The following is a 17,670-nucleotide window of genomic DNA, read 5'->3' as shown; positions in this document are numbered from 1 at the left end:
TGATTGAAATGCACAGTCCTTGTTTTGTTTTTGATTTGTTTGTGTTTTTGTGTTGTTCTGCTCGCAGCAAAACAAATTGCCTCTTCAGGGGGATAATAAAGTTTATTATTTATAGAATATTTACGGTACGGTATCGTTTCCTGATGATAATTTATTGTGCATTGTCAGTTTCATCAATAAACAAAAGAAAAACATGAAATAATAGAAAAATGAAGTCAATAATCAATGCCTTTAAAAGACATGGCTGTGATCCAGAGTCAGTCCTGGATTCTGTCTCTTTGTTCTTTGACTCAGGTTGTGTTGATACGACAGAGGACGGTGGTTCAGACAAAGTCCAGTTAGAGCTGATGGACTGAAGCTTATGTTATGTTATGTTTATTTATTTGATATGGACATCACAAATACATTAAGACTGTTCCAGTGGACAGACCAGATGCTTTGCTTGAGTGTGTTTAGCACAAGTGCTAATTTTCAACACCAGTCCATAGGCGGCTAATCTAAAAATACAGAGCATATTATCAACAGTATGAGATAAAACCAAGTGCATGACACTACATCATGACAGTAGCATACTACAAAATACAGAGCACAAGAGAGAGAGACTCTGAGCCTCTGCAGCTGTGTTGGTGTTTCCTCTGTTGGTTTTGATCAACTGATGGTGGACAATACAATCCTGGGTAACTTGGGGGCAGCTGTTTCCATAGACACCGTTCTCTATCAGGCAGCTAAACCACATCCTCTTTAAGTAAAATTGAAACAGTCCCACATCAAAGTGATACGTGACTTACACACACCTCAATGTCTAGGCTACGTGAACAATGACATGTAGCCCACCATCAACCAACTAGAATTCACAACACAGCCGTTCTACTGAAATGCAACAGTCTGCAGTCTTCCCCCACATCCTGACACTATGCATAAGATATAATGTTCAGTACAGTCCAGTACAGAAGCACCTTTTTGTGTCCCTTTTTCGGCGGATTTTTGTGCTACTGCAGATAATTTTGTCAACTTGTAACGTACACATTTTTTGAGTAGGCCTATATAAAAATGTGCTTTCTCAACTTCTAAAATTTTGATTTGAGTGGGCCCCTGCGTAGAGCCGGCCCTGCTGGGCGCCTTTAACACTGAATTTAATCTTACACATGATCTTATAGGCTACAGTGGCTCCTTTAAATTAAATAATATTTAAATGATTTTTTAAATAGCCAATCAGGCTTAGGTTATATTAAAGCTGGGCAGCTTTCTCTGCTCACAGTCCAGACTACAGCCTCTGAACCTCTAATACAAGAATACCCTAAAAAAAATACACAATTTAAAATAGGTTTTGTTTGTGAGTGTAGGGCCAGCAACATGATATTTTGCAAATAAAGCAATGACAGGAGCCACTGTAAACCTGTAGGCTAACTCTAAAAACCTACCTAAACTCACTTCTCTGCTGAAGTCGGTGTGGTTTTGGAAACAGCGTGAAGTTGCTGTTAAACTACGCTCATTATAAACATCACGACAGTCCAGGATCCGTTTAACAACGTGATCCTGTCGCAGTTCATTCATTCCTATTAGGAATACATATAGGCTACCTACAACAGGTACATGCATCAACAGCTTTGTGAGTCTCAGTCTTCAGTCGATGACGCTCTGTGGGATTCAGTCTGTCTTCACTTCCTCTTGAAAATGAATGTAAGAGTTTGTTGGTTTCTGGGTTCAGCTGTTCTGACCGTTACTCCAGGAAGAAGCCGTTTTAACGGGACTGAAGATGAAGATGTTTGTGGTGTTTGTGGCGCTGCTGTACGGTAAGAAAAACCTAACCAAACTCCATTTAAAAAAAATACACACAGACTCTTTATAATGTTTCATGCTATGGATTGTCGTACTCGTGTGTTTATGTTTTTATGTGATTCTATGATCTGCAACCCAATTTAACATTATATTTCATTTCATTTTGATTTATTCCATTCATGGTATACATTCTTCACAAGGTTGCACAACCATGAATGAAAAGGAGCAGGATGAAGAAAACTTATACTACCTGCCCCTCGCTATAGTGATAATTAGCCTACATTGGCTTACTATCAACACCAATATTATACACTATTTCAAAATATTAAAGATGATGATAGTTGTGACAAGAAAACAAACAAAACACCACTCGTCTATCTATTTTTTTCTCTTTCTCCTTCTTTTTGTAGATGCTTATCTTTTCTTTTTAAAATATTTTCTTAAACTGAGACATTGTACAACTTTTCAATTCCTTGATTTGTGAATGCCATAGTTTGCAACAGAAATACACATTTGATTTAAGCTAAGCCTTGTTTAAAATCAAGTTTAAAATCAAGCTTCAGTCTGTTGTCCCCTTCCTCCAGTTTGAACAAATGTTGTAATTGTTCTGGTAATGATCTGTTATTTGCTTTAAACATTATTTTTAAGGTCTGAAGTTCTATTATATCGGCCATTTTCAACAAACCTGCAGAAATATATAAAACTGAAGTGAACTGAACCGATTAACTGTAGGTCTCTGAAACACATGTTGAGAGTTAGGAAGAAATCTTTTCATTACTCAGTCCCTACAGGATTTTGCAGGCCTTTTCCTGTCATTGTTGCAGCCTAAAAATGCCTGATTTCGCGGCCACATTTTGAAAAAGTTGCGCTGCATGTTGCGATATTTTAAGCGCTTTTTTTTGCGATTAAATTGAAAAAGAATCAGTTCATTAAAATGAGTCGTTCAAAAAATGTGTTCACCGAATCACTCGGTGCTTATGGAGCCCTGACTGCAAAGCGCATTGTTCTCCAACTTCCTGAACTGATACACAGCCAAACGATCCGTCACCAGGTCATGATTCAGCCCTGAGGTTCACATTCACTCTGTAACACATTCACCGCACTTAATGAGGAACGGTGCAAAAAAAGAAAAAGAGGTGCATTCACAGACATTCGCGGGAGAAGTAGCATATTACTACACGGTGAATGCGAGTCCTGAGGTCTGCACGCACGCTATGAGCTTTATATGTAATGTGAAGTCAATATTCAGCTTCTTTTATCTCACATTTGAGACATTTGGTGAAAATAGAATGGCAGAATGACAACATTTGTGCTCAAAAAGCAATCTGACAAAATTTCATTTTAGACTTGTTTTCTACACTCATCTATTACTGTATTCATATCCTATTTCAAGCACCAAAACAGTTCATTCTCATGACTGAAGGAGTGTTTTCACAAGGGATTTGAAATTTTTCAAGAAGCAGACCTCAAATTTCCAGCATTTGGCCTAAATTATTTCTTTCTACAGTGTTCTAGGGCAAACTGGCCTCAGCGTGCTTACAGCTGAGGTTCTGATATTTAGACATAAAACACTTATTGTTACATCTGCAAGTATCTTAAAAAGATACATTTAAGAAAATATGTAAAAGTCGAGAAAATGGCCTGAAACCTCAGAGGGCATAAACACGTCTGTGTTCAGTTTTAACCAGTGATTTGGTGTTTGCGCTTAGAGTGCAGGGCCACAAACAAAAACCTTGTTTAGGGGGCCACCAAAATCCTAGGGCCGGCCCTGGTGCTGAGTTTAGCAGTACGGTTACTGAACGTGAATCAAGTCCCCTGCTCTGTGCATGCGGTACACCAGGCAGTGAGTGACACAGCGCCACATTCAGCACAGTACGTGAACCTGAATCGTCTGCAGCAGCAGTTCTCTGGTGCAGGTTCGCGAATCACCAGTGAGTGATTGTGGCAAGGTGAAGAGGGCCCGAGCGGGGATTGAACCCACACCTCCTGGGTAAGAGTCATGTGCGCTTGCCAGTCACCCAAAGGGACATCCCCTTGGCCAAGTAGCCAGGTGCATGATCAATTGGAGGCATAGTGACAGGACCACCACTGTCACATGAGTAACAGCGTCCTCAGCAGCAGTTCTCTGTGTGTGCAGTAGGTTCACAAGTGAGTGGCAGCGCGAACGTGAATCACTGTGTCAGTACGTTTGTGAACTGGAGCCTCAGCCCCGACTGTCAGTGAACGCATCACTGAACATGCACCGTTCCCTCGAAACGAGAGTCTCCGCCACCAGATTGGCTGTTTGTAGTTCTGGTGGATCTTCTTCAGAGGGTCTGATCATCTTCTGGTTTCTGGTTTACCTCTGTCTGTGTCCTCAGTTTCCCAGCATGCCTCAGCTGTGGAGGTGTATGAGGGGGAGGAGTCTGTCCTGCTGCCATGTAACTTTATTACAAGTGACCTGGACGAGGCTTCAGTGGTGTGGAGCCGCTCCGACCTCCGTCCTTCAACCATCCACCAGCGTCAGATGGACGGAGACGACCTCAAAGACCAGAACCAGGACTACAGAGGACGGACGTCCATGAGGACTGAGGCTCTGAGGACCGGAGACCTCAGCCTCACTCTGAGGAGACCCACCACCAGAGACAGTGGCAGCTACACCTGCATCATCAGAGGGACGGGGCAAGAGGAGAGGCAGAGTCAAGTTACACTGGAGGTCAAAGGTCAGAGGACATGGACTCATCAGAAATGTGTTTTAATGTTTCACATTATTGTTTATAGTGATATTTTAATCTCATGTTGTTGTTTGTGTTGACTACAGAACATCCTGTAAACTGGGACTACATTCTCATCGGTGTCACTGGTCTCCTGCTCTCACTGGCTGCTGCTGCTCTGCTGGTTTACAAAATGTTTAAACGCATGAGGAAGGAAGGAGGTAGGGTGTGTGTGTGTGTGTGTGTGTGTGTGTGTGTTCTTGGGACTGTTGAATTGTCGAGGAGCAGAATCTAAGTCAGAGCTGTAGACTGAGGTCACAGGTCATTTAGAAGTGAACTCTGCAGTGAATTGATCAGAAATGTTGTTTCATTGTTCATTAATATTTGAATCTCATGTTGTTTGTCTCCGCTGTCTCTCCGCTACAGGTACAGGATGTCTTCCAGTCTGTGGCATCGTTCCCCTGGTTGTCCTGATGGCTGCTGCTGCTGTCAGCAGTTTGATTCTTCACAAAGGGATTAAGGACCAAGTGGGTATGTTACACTCAATGCATTTCCTTTATTCTCATGACTATTTACATTGTAGATTCTCACTGAAATTCCACTAATGAACCCTGACAAGGCTGTGAACCTGTGAAGTGAAAACCATGTTCAGGTCAGGTTCACCTCTTGAAGCTCATCAAGAGAATGCCAAGAGTGCAAAGCAGTAATCAGAGCAAAGGGTGGCTACTTTGAAGAAACTAGAATTGGTGGGGGCAGAGATAGAGGAGGAGGAGGAAGAAGAAAAGAAGAAAGAGAAGCCAAAGAAGAAAAGACGTGTTTTCAGTTATTTCACACTTTTTTTGTTAATTCCACATGTGTTCATTCATAGTTTTGGTGCCTTCAGTGAGAATAAAGGAAACACATTGAATGAGAAGGTGTGTCCAAACTTTTGGCCTGTATACAGTATATATATATGTGTGTGTGTGTGTGTGTGTGTGTGTGTGTGTGTGTAATCTCATGATGTTTTTTGTCAACAACAGAACCTCCTCCAGCCTGGATCAGTGGTCTACTGGGTCTGCTGTTTCTACTGGTTCTCCTGATCCCCCCGTGTAATGGTTGTCGAGTCTGTGGCAAACTACATGATGAAACTCTTTACACAGAAGGTTTGTATATGTGTGTGTATCACAGGTCAAAGTATAATTAAAACCTGTAGTGCTGCATTGGTCAAAAATGTTGATTTAATGTTTTACTGTTTATTAATATCTCGTTGTTACAGGACGTCTCCGAGTCAAGGTTTGGCTGGTTGTGTTGGCTTTCCGGTTTCTCCTGTTCCTCCTGTTTCCTGCTGTCGTAGTTCTTTGTGGTGTCATGTATCATAAAGGGATTAATACCGCAGAAGGTGCGTGTGTTAGGGATGTAATTACATCATGATTATTGTGACCACATTACCACGGTTATCTATTATTGTGATTTTCTTAAAGGACAGTTCCTATTTTTTTTAATACCCCGTTAAGTGTGAAGGAAATGTTTATGAAATGTTTGTTTGTTAAATTAATTAATTAATTAAAAGAGCCAGAGCAGAAAATCACCGTCTCCTTGTTCTTCATTGTTCTCTTTTCCTGCTCTTCTCACTCAGTTTATCTGCTGTTCACTCTGGAGATGAAGACGTAGTAACACCTTGTTATAACAAGTAGAAACTTTATTTACACGACAATAACTGCAGCACAGTTTAAAGTCAAACCTAAAACAGTTTGTGACCAAACTCAAGCTGTCAGATCCTGAACTGTAGCCAGAGGACAGAGACTCTAGCTGCTTTAGCTCGGCCTCTTACATCGAGGAAAACAACTCAACACATTGACCAGAGTCTCTGCTCCACACCAGATACTTCCAAACACACTGCGTTAGGACAAAAGACGATGGTCCAGACAGAGTCCAGTTCGATCTGATGGTCTGGTTCTCAGACAACCTGAGGCCGTGCAGCCAAGCGGGCTTCTCGCCTCTCTCTCTTTAAGATCCTGTGACGGTAGACGAAATAACTGAGCCGACCGATGACGACTAAACCCGCTGCTGCCAGAGCAACGTAGGCTGCGATCATTCCCCAACTCGGTGGTTCTTCTTCCTCTGGTCCTGGTCTCTCCGGTTCTTCTGGTTCATCACCAGCTGCTGTAAAATTCATTAATGACAGTCTTAGTGAATAATATAGAGAACAGAGTCTGGTAACCCTCCATCACCAGAGCTTCTACTGACTCTACTGAAGCAACTCACCAGTAACTTTCAGTCGACATTCATCAGAGCCACTCCCCAGTTCATTGAGGACATGACACTGGTACCGTCCTGAGTCTTCAGTCCTGAGTCTGGACACATGAAGTCTGACTCGTCCTTCTCTGAGGACGTCTCTGTCACACTGGACTCGTCCTATAAACTGTTTATCCTGAGTCTTTGTGTCCTCAACTCCTTCACGTAGATGATACAGGACTTTTGGTTCCTTGTGGCTATCAGTGAACATTTGACAGTTGACACCGATGGAGTCTGTTGAACCCTGAGTGGTGGTGAAGGTCCACTCCAGTGTGATGTTGTGGTTCTCCTCTGCCTGATAGGAGCTCTGTGTCACCTTCACTACAAATGTTGGTTCTGAGGAGACAGAGGGAAAGTGAGGAGCAGACTAACTGAGGACTTGTATCAGTTTGTAGAGAATAAAGTGAAGGAGTAAACTCACCACAGACACAGGAGGTCAGTGTGAGGAGCAGCAGGAAGCAGCACATCATCTTCTCCCTGTCACAGGAGACAACAACACATCAACAACTACATCTACACTCACTTCTTCCTCTTCAGTAGTTTTGGTGCAGTAATATATTTATGTCACAAGGTGGCGCCACTAAAATGATCACAGACTGGAAAACAACAGACTGAAGCTCAAAGGTTTGGGGCACACCTTCTCATTCAGTGGTTTTTCTTTATTTTTATTACTTTCTACATTGTAAATTCAAACTGGAGACATCGCAACTATGAAACAACACATAGTTTACACAAAAGTGTAAATTAAACCCAAAGTGTTTTCTGTCACCATGACCTAAACCCAACTGAGATGGTTTGGGATGAGTTGGACAACAGAGTGAAGGCAAAACAACCAACAAGTGCTCAGCTCCTCTGGGAACTGGGACACTGCTCCACGTGATGACCTCATAAAACTGATGACGGAATCAAAGGTGTGTAAAACCATGTGTAAAACGCTGTCATTAACAGCAAAAGGTGGCCTACTTTAAAAAGTCTAAAATTTAAAACATATTCTGCTTTGTTTAACATGTATTTGTTTGCTATATGTGTTCCTTCATAGTTTTGATGTCTTCGGTGTGAATCTACAATGTAGAAAGTAATAAAAACAAAGAAAAAACATTGAATGAGAAGGTGTGTCGAAACATTTGAGTGGTAGAGTACATCTTACACAATATTATTGTGTGACTGTGACTGGCCCTTTAAGAGATGGACACGCCCCCTATTTCTACACGAGACTGTTAGTTTTCTCTTTTTTCATTTCTTAGACCTACTACTATTGTGTTTATCACGGTACAACTTCCGCCTTTAGTTTACAGTCATCATAGTCAAACACAGCAGATTTCCTCACGGTTTAGAGTAGAGTTAGGTCATTCAATGAGAAACGTTTCTAAATCATCATTAAACCTTAAAAAAAAGTCTTAAATCTATAGCGAGTTATTAAAGCAGATATCAGTGGAATGTTTTTGTTAATATAAGTCCTAAATAGTCCTATTTTCCGTCAGCAATCACTTACATGAAGTATTTCAGCCTAAACACGAGTCTCTCCGTCACTCTGCTCTGCTGTAACCCGAGGAGAAAATGTTCCTTGTGGGATACAAGTGTTATCCAATGAGGGGAGAGAACGGCATGAATGGCTGTGTGTGCAGCCAAGGGATGCGCGTGAATGTGGTGACGTAGCACGAGGACCAATTGATGCCTGACAAGGGCGGGGGCTGCTAACTCATGGTGCGTTCAAGGAAACTCGTACTTTGTGTTTTTCCTTCCTGTGAAGTCATACCAGTTCGATCTGGTACGAGTTCACGGGTCGGAAGTTACGAGTGGCCGTTATAGGGAACTTTCACAGACAACAGGACGGTAAAAACACGAGCTACGGGTTACCTGGAACGCTACCAAGTCGTAGTTGTGACTTGAAGCTGTAACTTACGGTTTCAAAAGCCTGCCTTGAACACAGCATTAGCCGAAACGGCCGTGCCGCTGTTATCTGCTTTAATATTCTGACATTAAACTGTGGCTCTATGAGAACTCACAACCAATCAAAAGAAAACACTAAACAGACTCACAAAATATAACAACATCAGCTTTGTATCTGGACTTTACCTTCAGTCTCTTCTGGCGTCGTAGTAAACTTCAATACCACACACCCACTAAAGATTCATATAAAAGGTATGACGAGGGAGAGCAGTGGGCGGGAACTGACCGTAGTCTGAACAGTGATTGGTCAGCCAGCCTGCTGAATATGTAAATGAGGAAAGCCTTATTCTCTTACCAGATTTGTGAAGATGAGTCCACAGGATTTTGGACAGACAATACAAGTCAGACAGTGAAGACTCAAAAAACACCAGACTTTAGGATCAGAGTCCTGACTGGCATCTCCTCCATGTCACCAACCTAATGCAGCAACATGAAGCTGTTGGTGTCAGAGTTTCTCTCAGTCTCTGGGGAACTTAAAGGAAAAGTCCAAAGTCCAACACCAGCAGCTCTTTATCACTGTTGTAAAAACCAAACCCAACGACAACACTGACTCTGTGTTGCTGCCTTTTCTAAACACGTTGATATGTCATTGAAACCAGATACTGACATGAATCTGTGTGTGAACATATCAACATTAGACTAAACCATGATACCAGATACTTCTTACTATGTTAAGTTCAGTAGATCTCTGGTAACTGGTCAGCACAGGAAGCTATTGGTCCTTATTGATCTTGTAATAATTGATCAGGAGGATCAGTGAGACTCCAGAGCTCTCAGATCTTCTCACAGATCACTGGCTCCACCTAGTGGACAGAAGAGCTAACGACAAGTGTAGCAGCTCAATGCTTCTCACATCAGAATAAATATGATGATGATGCTTTTGTATTTTGTTGCCTTTGACGACGCAGAAGGGTCAGAACAACTTCACTCTGATAAATAAAGGGTTATTTACATTATATTTACACTATAAACTTTACACAAGGACAGTTGATTATACATTTAGACTGTTTCATTAATAGTTAGGGGGGGTAAAATAATTATAAAGTAAATTACATGACAAAAAATAAATTATTATTCTAAAAAATATAAAGTGCAAATCTGGGCAGTGTAGCTTTACAGTAAATGAAGCAACAAGGCAAGTGATGAATTTTCAGATCAAATGGAAAACTAATTTACACCGATATCAGCATGCTGCTGAATGCTGTCATCTACATGTGAACTCAAAACCAAAACAATATGAACATTATGTAAGACAGAAGAATACAAATTATAGTCACAAGTCAGTTCATGTCTCCATCAGTATCTGATCCAGAGTCAGTCCTGGTTCTGTCTCTTGGTTCTGTTGGTACGACAGAGGACGGTGGTTCAGAGTCCAGGTGGACTGGATTTGAGGGAGACTGTGGGTATTGGCAGCAGTGTTGACATATTTTCTTTTTTTGTCTGTAAAGCTTGACAGGACAGTAGGCCAGACAGAGGACCAGTAAAATTGCTCCGACCGTCAGTTCCCCAACAAAAAGAATAGTAGCCTACCCCAAGTCCCTGATTCTAGTGTCTCCAGTTCTGGGATCTCTGGTTCTGTTTCTGGTTCTGGTTCAGCAACAGCTTCTGTAAAAGACATAAAACACTTGTTGGTCCTTCAGGTCCAAAGTTCAGATGTGGACTGTTTGTGTTTGAAGCTCCTGATGTTTGTTTCCATGTGCAGTTTATTCTATGTTGTGTTCATTAATGACAGTCTTAGTAAATAATCTAGAGTTCTAGTTCAGCAACAGAGTCTGAACAACACTGGTGGTAACCCTCCATCACCAGATCTCTGGGCAACAAATTGAATCGAAGGGAACTGGACTAGTATTTGTCGAGGAAGACGTTTCGCCTCTAATCCAAGGGGCTTCATCAGTTCACAACACATCGGTCTGACTAGTTCTCACTAGTCTGACAAACAGTGGAATAAGACCCAGGAATTTAACCTCTGGAAGCCCCTTAAAAAGACATACAAATACTAGTCCAGTTGCCTTCGTTTCAATTTGTTGTCCAGAGTAGATAACGATGACCAGGATGAATAAGAATATCCATAGACACTCCATCAACAGAGCTTCTGCTCACTTCTACTGACTCTACTGACTCTACTCACCAGTTACGTTCAGGTGACATTCAGCATAGCTCCTCCCATGTTTAGTGACAACTTCACACCAGTAAAGTCCTGAGTCTTCAGTCCTGAGTCTGGACACATGAAGTCTGACTCGTCCTTCTCTGAGGACGTCTCTGTCACACTGGACTCGTCCTGAAAACTGTTTATCCTGATGCTCTGAGACTTCATCACCCTCGTATAGATGATACAGGACTAATGGTTTTTCATCAGTGAACATTTGACCGTAGACGATGAGTGAGTCTGCTGAGCCCTGAGTGTTGGTGAAGGTCCACTCCAGTGTGATGTTGTGGTTCTCCTCTGCCTGATAGGAGCTCTGTGTCACCTTCACTACAAATGTTGCTTCTGAGGAGACAGAGGGAAAGTGAGGAGCAGACTAACTGAGGACTTGTATCAGTTTGTAGAGAATAAAGTGAAGGAGTAAACTCACCACAGACACAGGAGGTCAGTGTGAGGAGCAGCAGGAAGCAGCACATCATCTTCTCCCTGTCACAGGAGACACTCACAAATACATCCTCTTTAATAGTTTTGGTGCAGTAATACACTTATGTCACACTTATGCAATGTTAATGAACTTTCACTTTGATGAACACACAATACGACTGTTTTTCAAGACATATGTGACAAATGTGTCTCCATCAGTAGCTGATCCAGAGACACCTGGATTCTGTCTCTTGGTTCTTTGTCTCATGATCTGTTGTCGGATGGTGGTTCAGATCTTGCGTTGTCTCTTCTGTCTGATTATATATATGACAGTGGATAATACAAGCGATCAAACCGGGAAGTATAAAAAGTGCTATTGTCAGTCCCATGTAGAAGCCAGTCTTTCCCTGACTCTCTGGTTCTGGTTCAGCTACCGCAAAAGACATAAAAAAATATATACTTGTTGATACTTCAAGTCCAAAATTTAAATGTGGACTGTTTGGCACACTCATTGACAAAAAAATTTCAAACCAGCACTCCATGTCACAGAGGTTGCCAACCCCTGTGGTAGACGATCAGACCTGGTGTAATGTTGTGGAGCTGTGCATGTCCACACATCTGTCACTGGCCACACAGCTTTTCTTATGTGAGGTGGGGTAAAACGGGTAAAATACTTAGCCTACAGTAAATGCAACAGAAATTAGTGTTAAACACTGCACCACTGCAACAATACTGTGTATCTGTGGTTCTGTTAAAATAAGATAAGATAAGATAAGATAAGATAAGATAAGATAAGATAAGATAAGATAAGATAAGATAAGTGAATTTACTTGCAAGCAGCATGCAAGCAGCCTACATCTAGAGACAAAATTACTCCAGGAAACCAACACCAAATATGGTCAGGACTAAGTAGAAAAAGAAGAAAAAGCAGCAGACAGAGAGCACTCTAGATCTACCCACCGGTGGATGATGTCTGGCTTTTCCTCGGCTGCTCTCTTCGCCCTGACGGCTGCTCTGCTGTCGTCCTGTAAAGGTATGTACTGCAACATTTCATTCATTATATCTCAGGTGAATGCAACAATCATAAAAACAGGAGCGCTTTTTCTGAGGTTTTCTATAAAGATCTAAACCTTTATCCAGTTGGTTTCGATGATGAGCGGCTCGAGCGTAGTTTCAAGTTTCACTTTGATTTGCAGTTTAATTTAACCCTTTTGGGTTAAACACTCTTGAAATGACGTGTTAATGATCTAAGCTGTCTACACCTGCATTCAAACTAGTTGAACAGCCGGGAAGAGATCAAATCACAATCACCCTGATCGTAACTGGCCTGCAGGTGTATTCTTTTCTTTTCTTTTTTCCCCCCCCTGTCATTTTCAACTTTTACATGTTGCCTGTTTGACTGTGTGTGGCACACGTTTTGCAGAGGATGTGGTTATGGCTGTGCTGGGCCCTATGTGTGGTTACTTGTGTAGGTGGATGTCAGTACAACAATTATGAACTTATGTAAAATTTATAGGCAGTGAGACTTCAGGCACGACTGAGTAGGGCCACATTGAGACGTATTTCTTTTCACAAACTTCGAGAATAAAGTCACAAATTACGAGAATAAAGTCGTAAATTGAATCTACTTCATTCTTGTAAATTTACGACTTTATTCTCGAAGTTGGGGGATTTTTTTCCCCCTCAATGTGGCCCTAATAAATCTGAGGCACTTTCATCCCTCATCTCAGGAAGTGGTTAAACATATAGAAAAACAAACAAGTGATCTATGTTACTTACAGTTGGTCTACTCAACTCAACTCAACTCAACTCAACTCAACTCAACTCAACTCAACTCAACTCAACGTTATTTGTATAGCACATTTGAAACAACCTCAGTTGACCATGGGCTGCACAACATAAATGTAATCAGTAGTATTAAAAACAATAGCTCCTGAACTTATTGTGCAGAAATATGCAGAACTTTCTTATTAATGCTGACAATTAAATATGTGAGCTGCTCTGTGATGCTACAGTTGAAATGAGGCTGATTTTAACAACTTAATGTGCTGTGTGGGTTATGTATTTGAAATGCTGATGTAAACTTTTAAGTTGAAATGATATCTGTTAGTGTAGTGTAATAATATGATAATAAATCATATATAAGACAAGATTTCCTGGGATGACACTGTAGAATTAGGATCCTCTGTCATGTGATCAGTGACGCACAGCTTTGTGTCTGAGTCAACACTTCCAGTTCTCTCTCATATGTTTTCCTCGTAGCCAATTGGGATTTCCCAGGTTCCTAAATATCTGCACATTTACTCTGGGGGTGGCGGGGATCGGGAATTGCATTTGAGGAAGGAATACTTCTTTATTTGTGAGAGAAATTTTACTTAAAGCACCTTGATACAAGATACATTTCACAATAAGATGAGCGTCATTGGTTGGGGAAGGGAAACTGCAAAAATCAAAAAATGACTAGTTAGCCTACAAAACACTTAAAAAAGGGGGTAAATACAGAGGAGACAATCATCCAGTACCACTCAGAAGAGAAACATAGTGTAAAAGTCTGCATTAAAAATGCTGTTGTTATGTTTTTAGCGGTTCATGCTAACATTTGCTAATTAGCGCTAAATGCAACAGAATTACAGAATTAGTAACCATGGGAGTCCTTATCGAACTATTGATACGCAGTTTAGTGTTTGACTTAGGGTTAAAGGTAAAGTAAAAAGAAAACTAAAAAACATCAAGTTTATGTAAGTAGGAGATCATTCATCGATGGTATTTGTCTCTTTGTGGGACAGCATCAACTCGTTTTATGTCTTTTTCTAATTCTTAGGCAAAGCCTTGGACAGTGTGCCCAAGAAGATCCAGGCCAGCGTGGGCGATACAGTCGTCCTACCCTGCAGCATCGCCGCCCGCAATGACATCCCAACACTGGAGTGGTCCAGAAAGGGCCCTCCCGCAGAAATGGCCTTCCTCTATCGTGACGGCTGTGAGACCTTCGAGATGAAGAGTCCAGTCTTTCAGTTCAGGACAAACATCTTCATGGGCAAACTGAACAACGGCAACATGTCTCTGAGGATTTCTGAGCTACGGCTCTCCGATCAAGGAGAATACCAATGCAAGATTATTGAACCACGGACAAAGCCCAAGGTTGTTGGAACGGTTGAGCTCTCTGTGGGTACGTCCAGTCCAATTTATGTAGAGAAGACATTAGTTTATACATTTTTACCAGAAACGTCCAAAGATCTCACTCTGTATAACCCTTGTTCTTTAAGGTGCTGCTTCTGAGCCGAGACTCTCAGTTGTTCCAAGTGAAGGTGACAGAACGGTTCTGCAGTGTGAGTCCAACTGCTGGTTCCCTGTGCCCACGGTTACATTTTTTGATGATCAGGGAAAAGAGATTCCTGCTGATAAGCCAATGAGAGACCAGGATTCCCATAATTTGTGTTTCAACGTCAAGAGGAACGTGACTCTGCAGACTGATACAAAGAGGTCAGAAAAGTCCAATCCGCTTCCAGAAAACGGATCAAACATTTAGCTATTTATTTTCATTTTCTGCGAATAGATTCTGGAGTTTTGGCCATTAATATGATGTATGACAACATAAAAGTTCATATAATTGTCTTAGGTATCAATTCAAGGAAATAAAACAAAGAAAATAGCTTCTTAACATAGGAATTATTATGTCATTATACCTTAAATTACACTGTTTACATGACATTATACCGTTTCTCAAACGACTTGTTGGTCCACTTATAGCACCTCATCTCACCTATGACTCTGTGTGATGTGATTGTGTCACAGGGTCACTTGCAGAGTTCACCAGCCTCAGATCAACAAGAACAGAGACGCAGAGATCAACATCCCAGGTACAGCAGAGCAGAGTTCACTTGTACCAACTGAATTACCTGAATCCCAATGTTCCCGTGTTCATGAGTTGTGTTTATTATCATTTCAGCCAAATGCACATGCCCCTCTTCTGCAAACTGGATGATTGGTGTTGTGGCCGTAATTGTATGCGTCATCTCCTGTGTGGCAACGTGTTTTTTACACAAAAGATGCAGCAGCTGTGGTGAGTGACACTCTTATTTCCCTTTTTTTTTAAAAGTCACAGAAAATGAAAATGAAAATGACGTATGTGGATTTTTTGTTATTGCATCTTTTTGAACTTATATCAACAGTTATGATGGCATGTGCAAAAGTCTGAGAGCCTCTACCATATAGGTTCTTATTAACCCCATTAGTTAGTATTTCCTGAGCAATATGGAAGCTTATGAGGACATTTTTCATTTTGGTTTGTAGAGCAATAATTCACTCAATCATTCCATCTTAAATATGTAACAAAATTCACAATTCACAAGATGTTTCTATGTATTGAGAAACTTGTTGATATATTTTCTGCTTGAAAGGCTAGTTACCTAAGTCAGCTAACTGCTAATGCACTACTAGCCACTCTGGTAATAGTTGGGTCAAGAACAAGAGCATCTCACTGTTGTATTTTCTCTATCACCACCATCACGCACTGTTTCACTTACAATGTGCCAAATTGAATAAAGTGCAGCCACGTTAGCTTGGTGGCTAACGGGGTGATGAGTTTACACTGGTCATTTAAAACACATAGTTGCATCATTGATTCCTCTCCAAATGATCTACTTGTAGCTACTGTTTGACAAAGGAGGTCTAAATACATAAATACATATATGACGTTACCAATAAAGTGTGATGGTTTTTGGTCCGGGAGGAGCTGCTAATGTTCAAGATCAGGACCAGGATAAACTTTATTGTCCCAACAGATTGGCACCTCTTTCATCAAAAGACATAAACCAACAATATAGGCCTACACTTTAAGTAATACAAAATATATAAACATTAGATATAAGAATTGTGATCTGTTTGAGAAAGAATTGTACAAAAGACAAGTGACATTTTCTTTCAGTTAACGCAGCGTACATGAAGAAACAACCAGTGTCCGAAAAGTCCTCCGACCAAGGCACAACACTTGACAACACTGAAGGTGTCGCCGCTGAACGTTTGAGAAAGCTGGAGGCGAAAGAGAAGATCAATCAGCAGCTGAGTGAACAACTGGACAGCAGATCATCCAGTCTGTCAGCAGACATCCCAGATCCCATCGACCCACCCAACAGTTCACCCAACAACAGCCTTCCAAAATCTCACAGCTTTTCCCAGACCAGAGATTCAGCGTCTCCAGTCAAAGGACACCATGGTAGCGGCAGTGAACAAAGCGTTGTCCATTTGAGGCCACCGGAGTCACGCAATCGAAGAAATAGTTGCAGGATCTCACGTACGTTCACCATGTCAAAGAGCTCCACTGAAGGCTCAGAGCCACTGGTGGAGACTGAGGCCGTTCCAGAGAATGACTGAAATATGATGATGTCGCCCATTTCTTTTAATTTGGACACATAGAGGTTGAGATGAAATGAATCTGATCCTAATTCATGTCTAAGTCTCAATCAGTCTGTCATCGTCACAACCTTGTAAATAACAGATTTTTACATGTTATAGAGTTTAGGTCTTACGTTTTATTTAAGACCCTTCACTGTAAAAACAAAGCATAGATGCTGATGAAATCTGTCCAATCCAAGCTATCGTTAAAATGCATTATGTTTTAAAATGTTTGATGCTATAGCAAATGCTACTTGCTAACGTGTTTCCAACTTTTGTACTTTTTAAAAATTGATATAATACTTTGTAACTTCTGTGAATAAACGTTTCACATCCATTTATCCAGTTTTGCGAGTTATCAGTGTTTTATCACAGAATTACATTATTATCCCCTAAATCTCCCAGTCAACCACACAGAAACCAAGGCAGTACCACCAGCTCCACTGTGGACGATCAATAACAAACATTGGTTTAGGGTTAGGAGCTCACAGAGGGTTGTGTATTGTTTTATTCACTCTGGGACTGTAATCGACACATACACACAATCAATGCAGTAATTCAGCTGTTAGGCCTACATCTAATCCAATCGTCATGACTCAATCAATCCTGACGCAGAACTTTATGTTTCTCTGTGAAGTCAAAGGACATGGAGGGACATTATTACTGACCAGTAGGAGGGCCAGAAAAGGTAGATGTAACAGTCAGATTTTCAGGTTTGTCAGAAGTAAGAGCTGTACACATGTCTCGCCAAAGCGCCACAGAGACATGTCCACTGTAAAGGGGGCGTGGCTTCAATGTTCAAGCTCAATACCTCCTGAATACTGGATCTTTTTTCTCCTCGGCTTCTGGCTGATCAGTAATAACGTCTCTACGTGTCCTTTGACATCACACTTACACCTGAAGTGTCTTTCTGTCTCCTGACGTCACTCTTCCATGTCTCTGTCTTTATTAAAGGGATAATTCACCCAAAATCTCATTATCTACTCACCCTCATGTGGACTAAGGGCTGGGAGAAGT

At 41.3% G+C, this 17,670-nt stretch overlaps 2 protein-coding genes across 2 annotated transcripts; both read left to right on the top strand.

Annotated features, from left to right (window-relative positions):
• Positions 1-1,756: 1,756 nt before the first annotated feature.
• Positions 1,757-6,122, top strand: LOC146968636 (uncharacterized). The gene is made up of 5 exons (XM_085760388.1): positions 1,757-1,793; positions 4,140-4,481; positions 4,580-4,693; positions 4,899-5,003; positions 6,088-6,122. The coding sequence occupies exons 1-5, from the start codon at positions 1,757-1,759 to the stop codon at positions 6,120-6,122; spliced, it is 633 nt and encodes a 210-aa protein (XP_085616514.1).
• A 6,097-nt stretch (positions 6,123-12,219) lies between these two features.
• On the top strand, positions 12,220-16,632 carry LOC146968635 (butyrophilin subfamily 1 member A1-like). The gene is made up of 6 exons (XM_085759288.1): positions 12,220-12,295; positions 14,084-14,428; positions 14,526-14,742; positions 15,055-15,119; positions 15,209-15,322; positions 16,187-16,632. The coding sequence occupies exons 1-6, from the start codon at positions 12,229-12,231 to the stop codon at positions 16,630-16,632; spliced, it is 1,254 nt and encodes a 417-aa protein (XP_085615414.1). The 5' UTR covers positions 12,220-12,228.
• Positions 16,633-17,670: the final 1,038 nt, after the last annotated feature.

This window comes from Trachurus japonicus, chromosome 18 (assembly GCF_045865225.1).
Source record: "Trachurus japonicus isolate A0001 chromosome 18, Traja_1.0".
NCBI lineage: Eukaryota > Metazoa > Chordata > Actinopteri > Carangiformes > Carangidae > Trachurus > Trachurus japonicus.
Note: the sequence above shows the minus strand (reverse complement) of the source record. Positions and strands in the feature narration are given on the sequence as shown.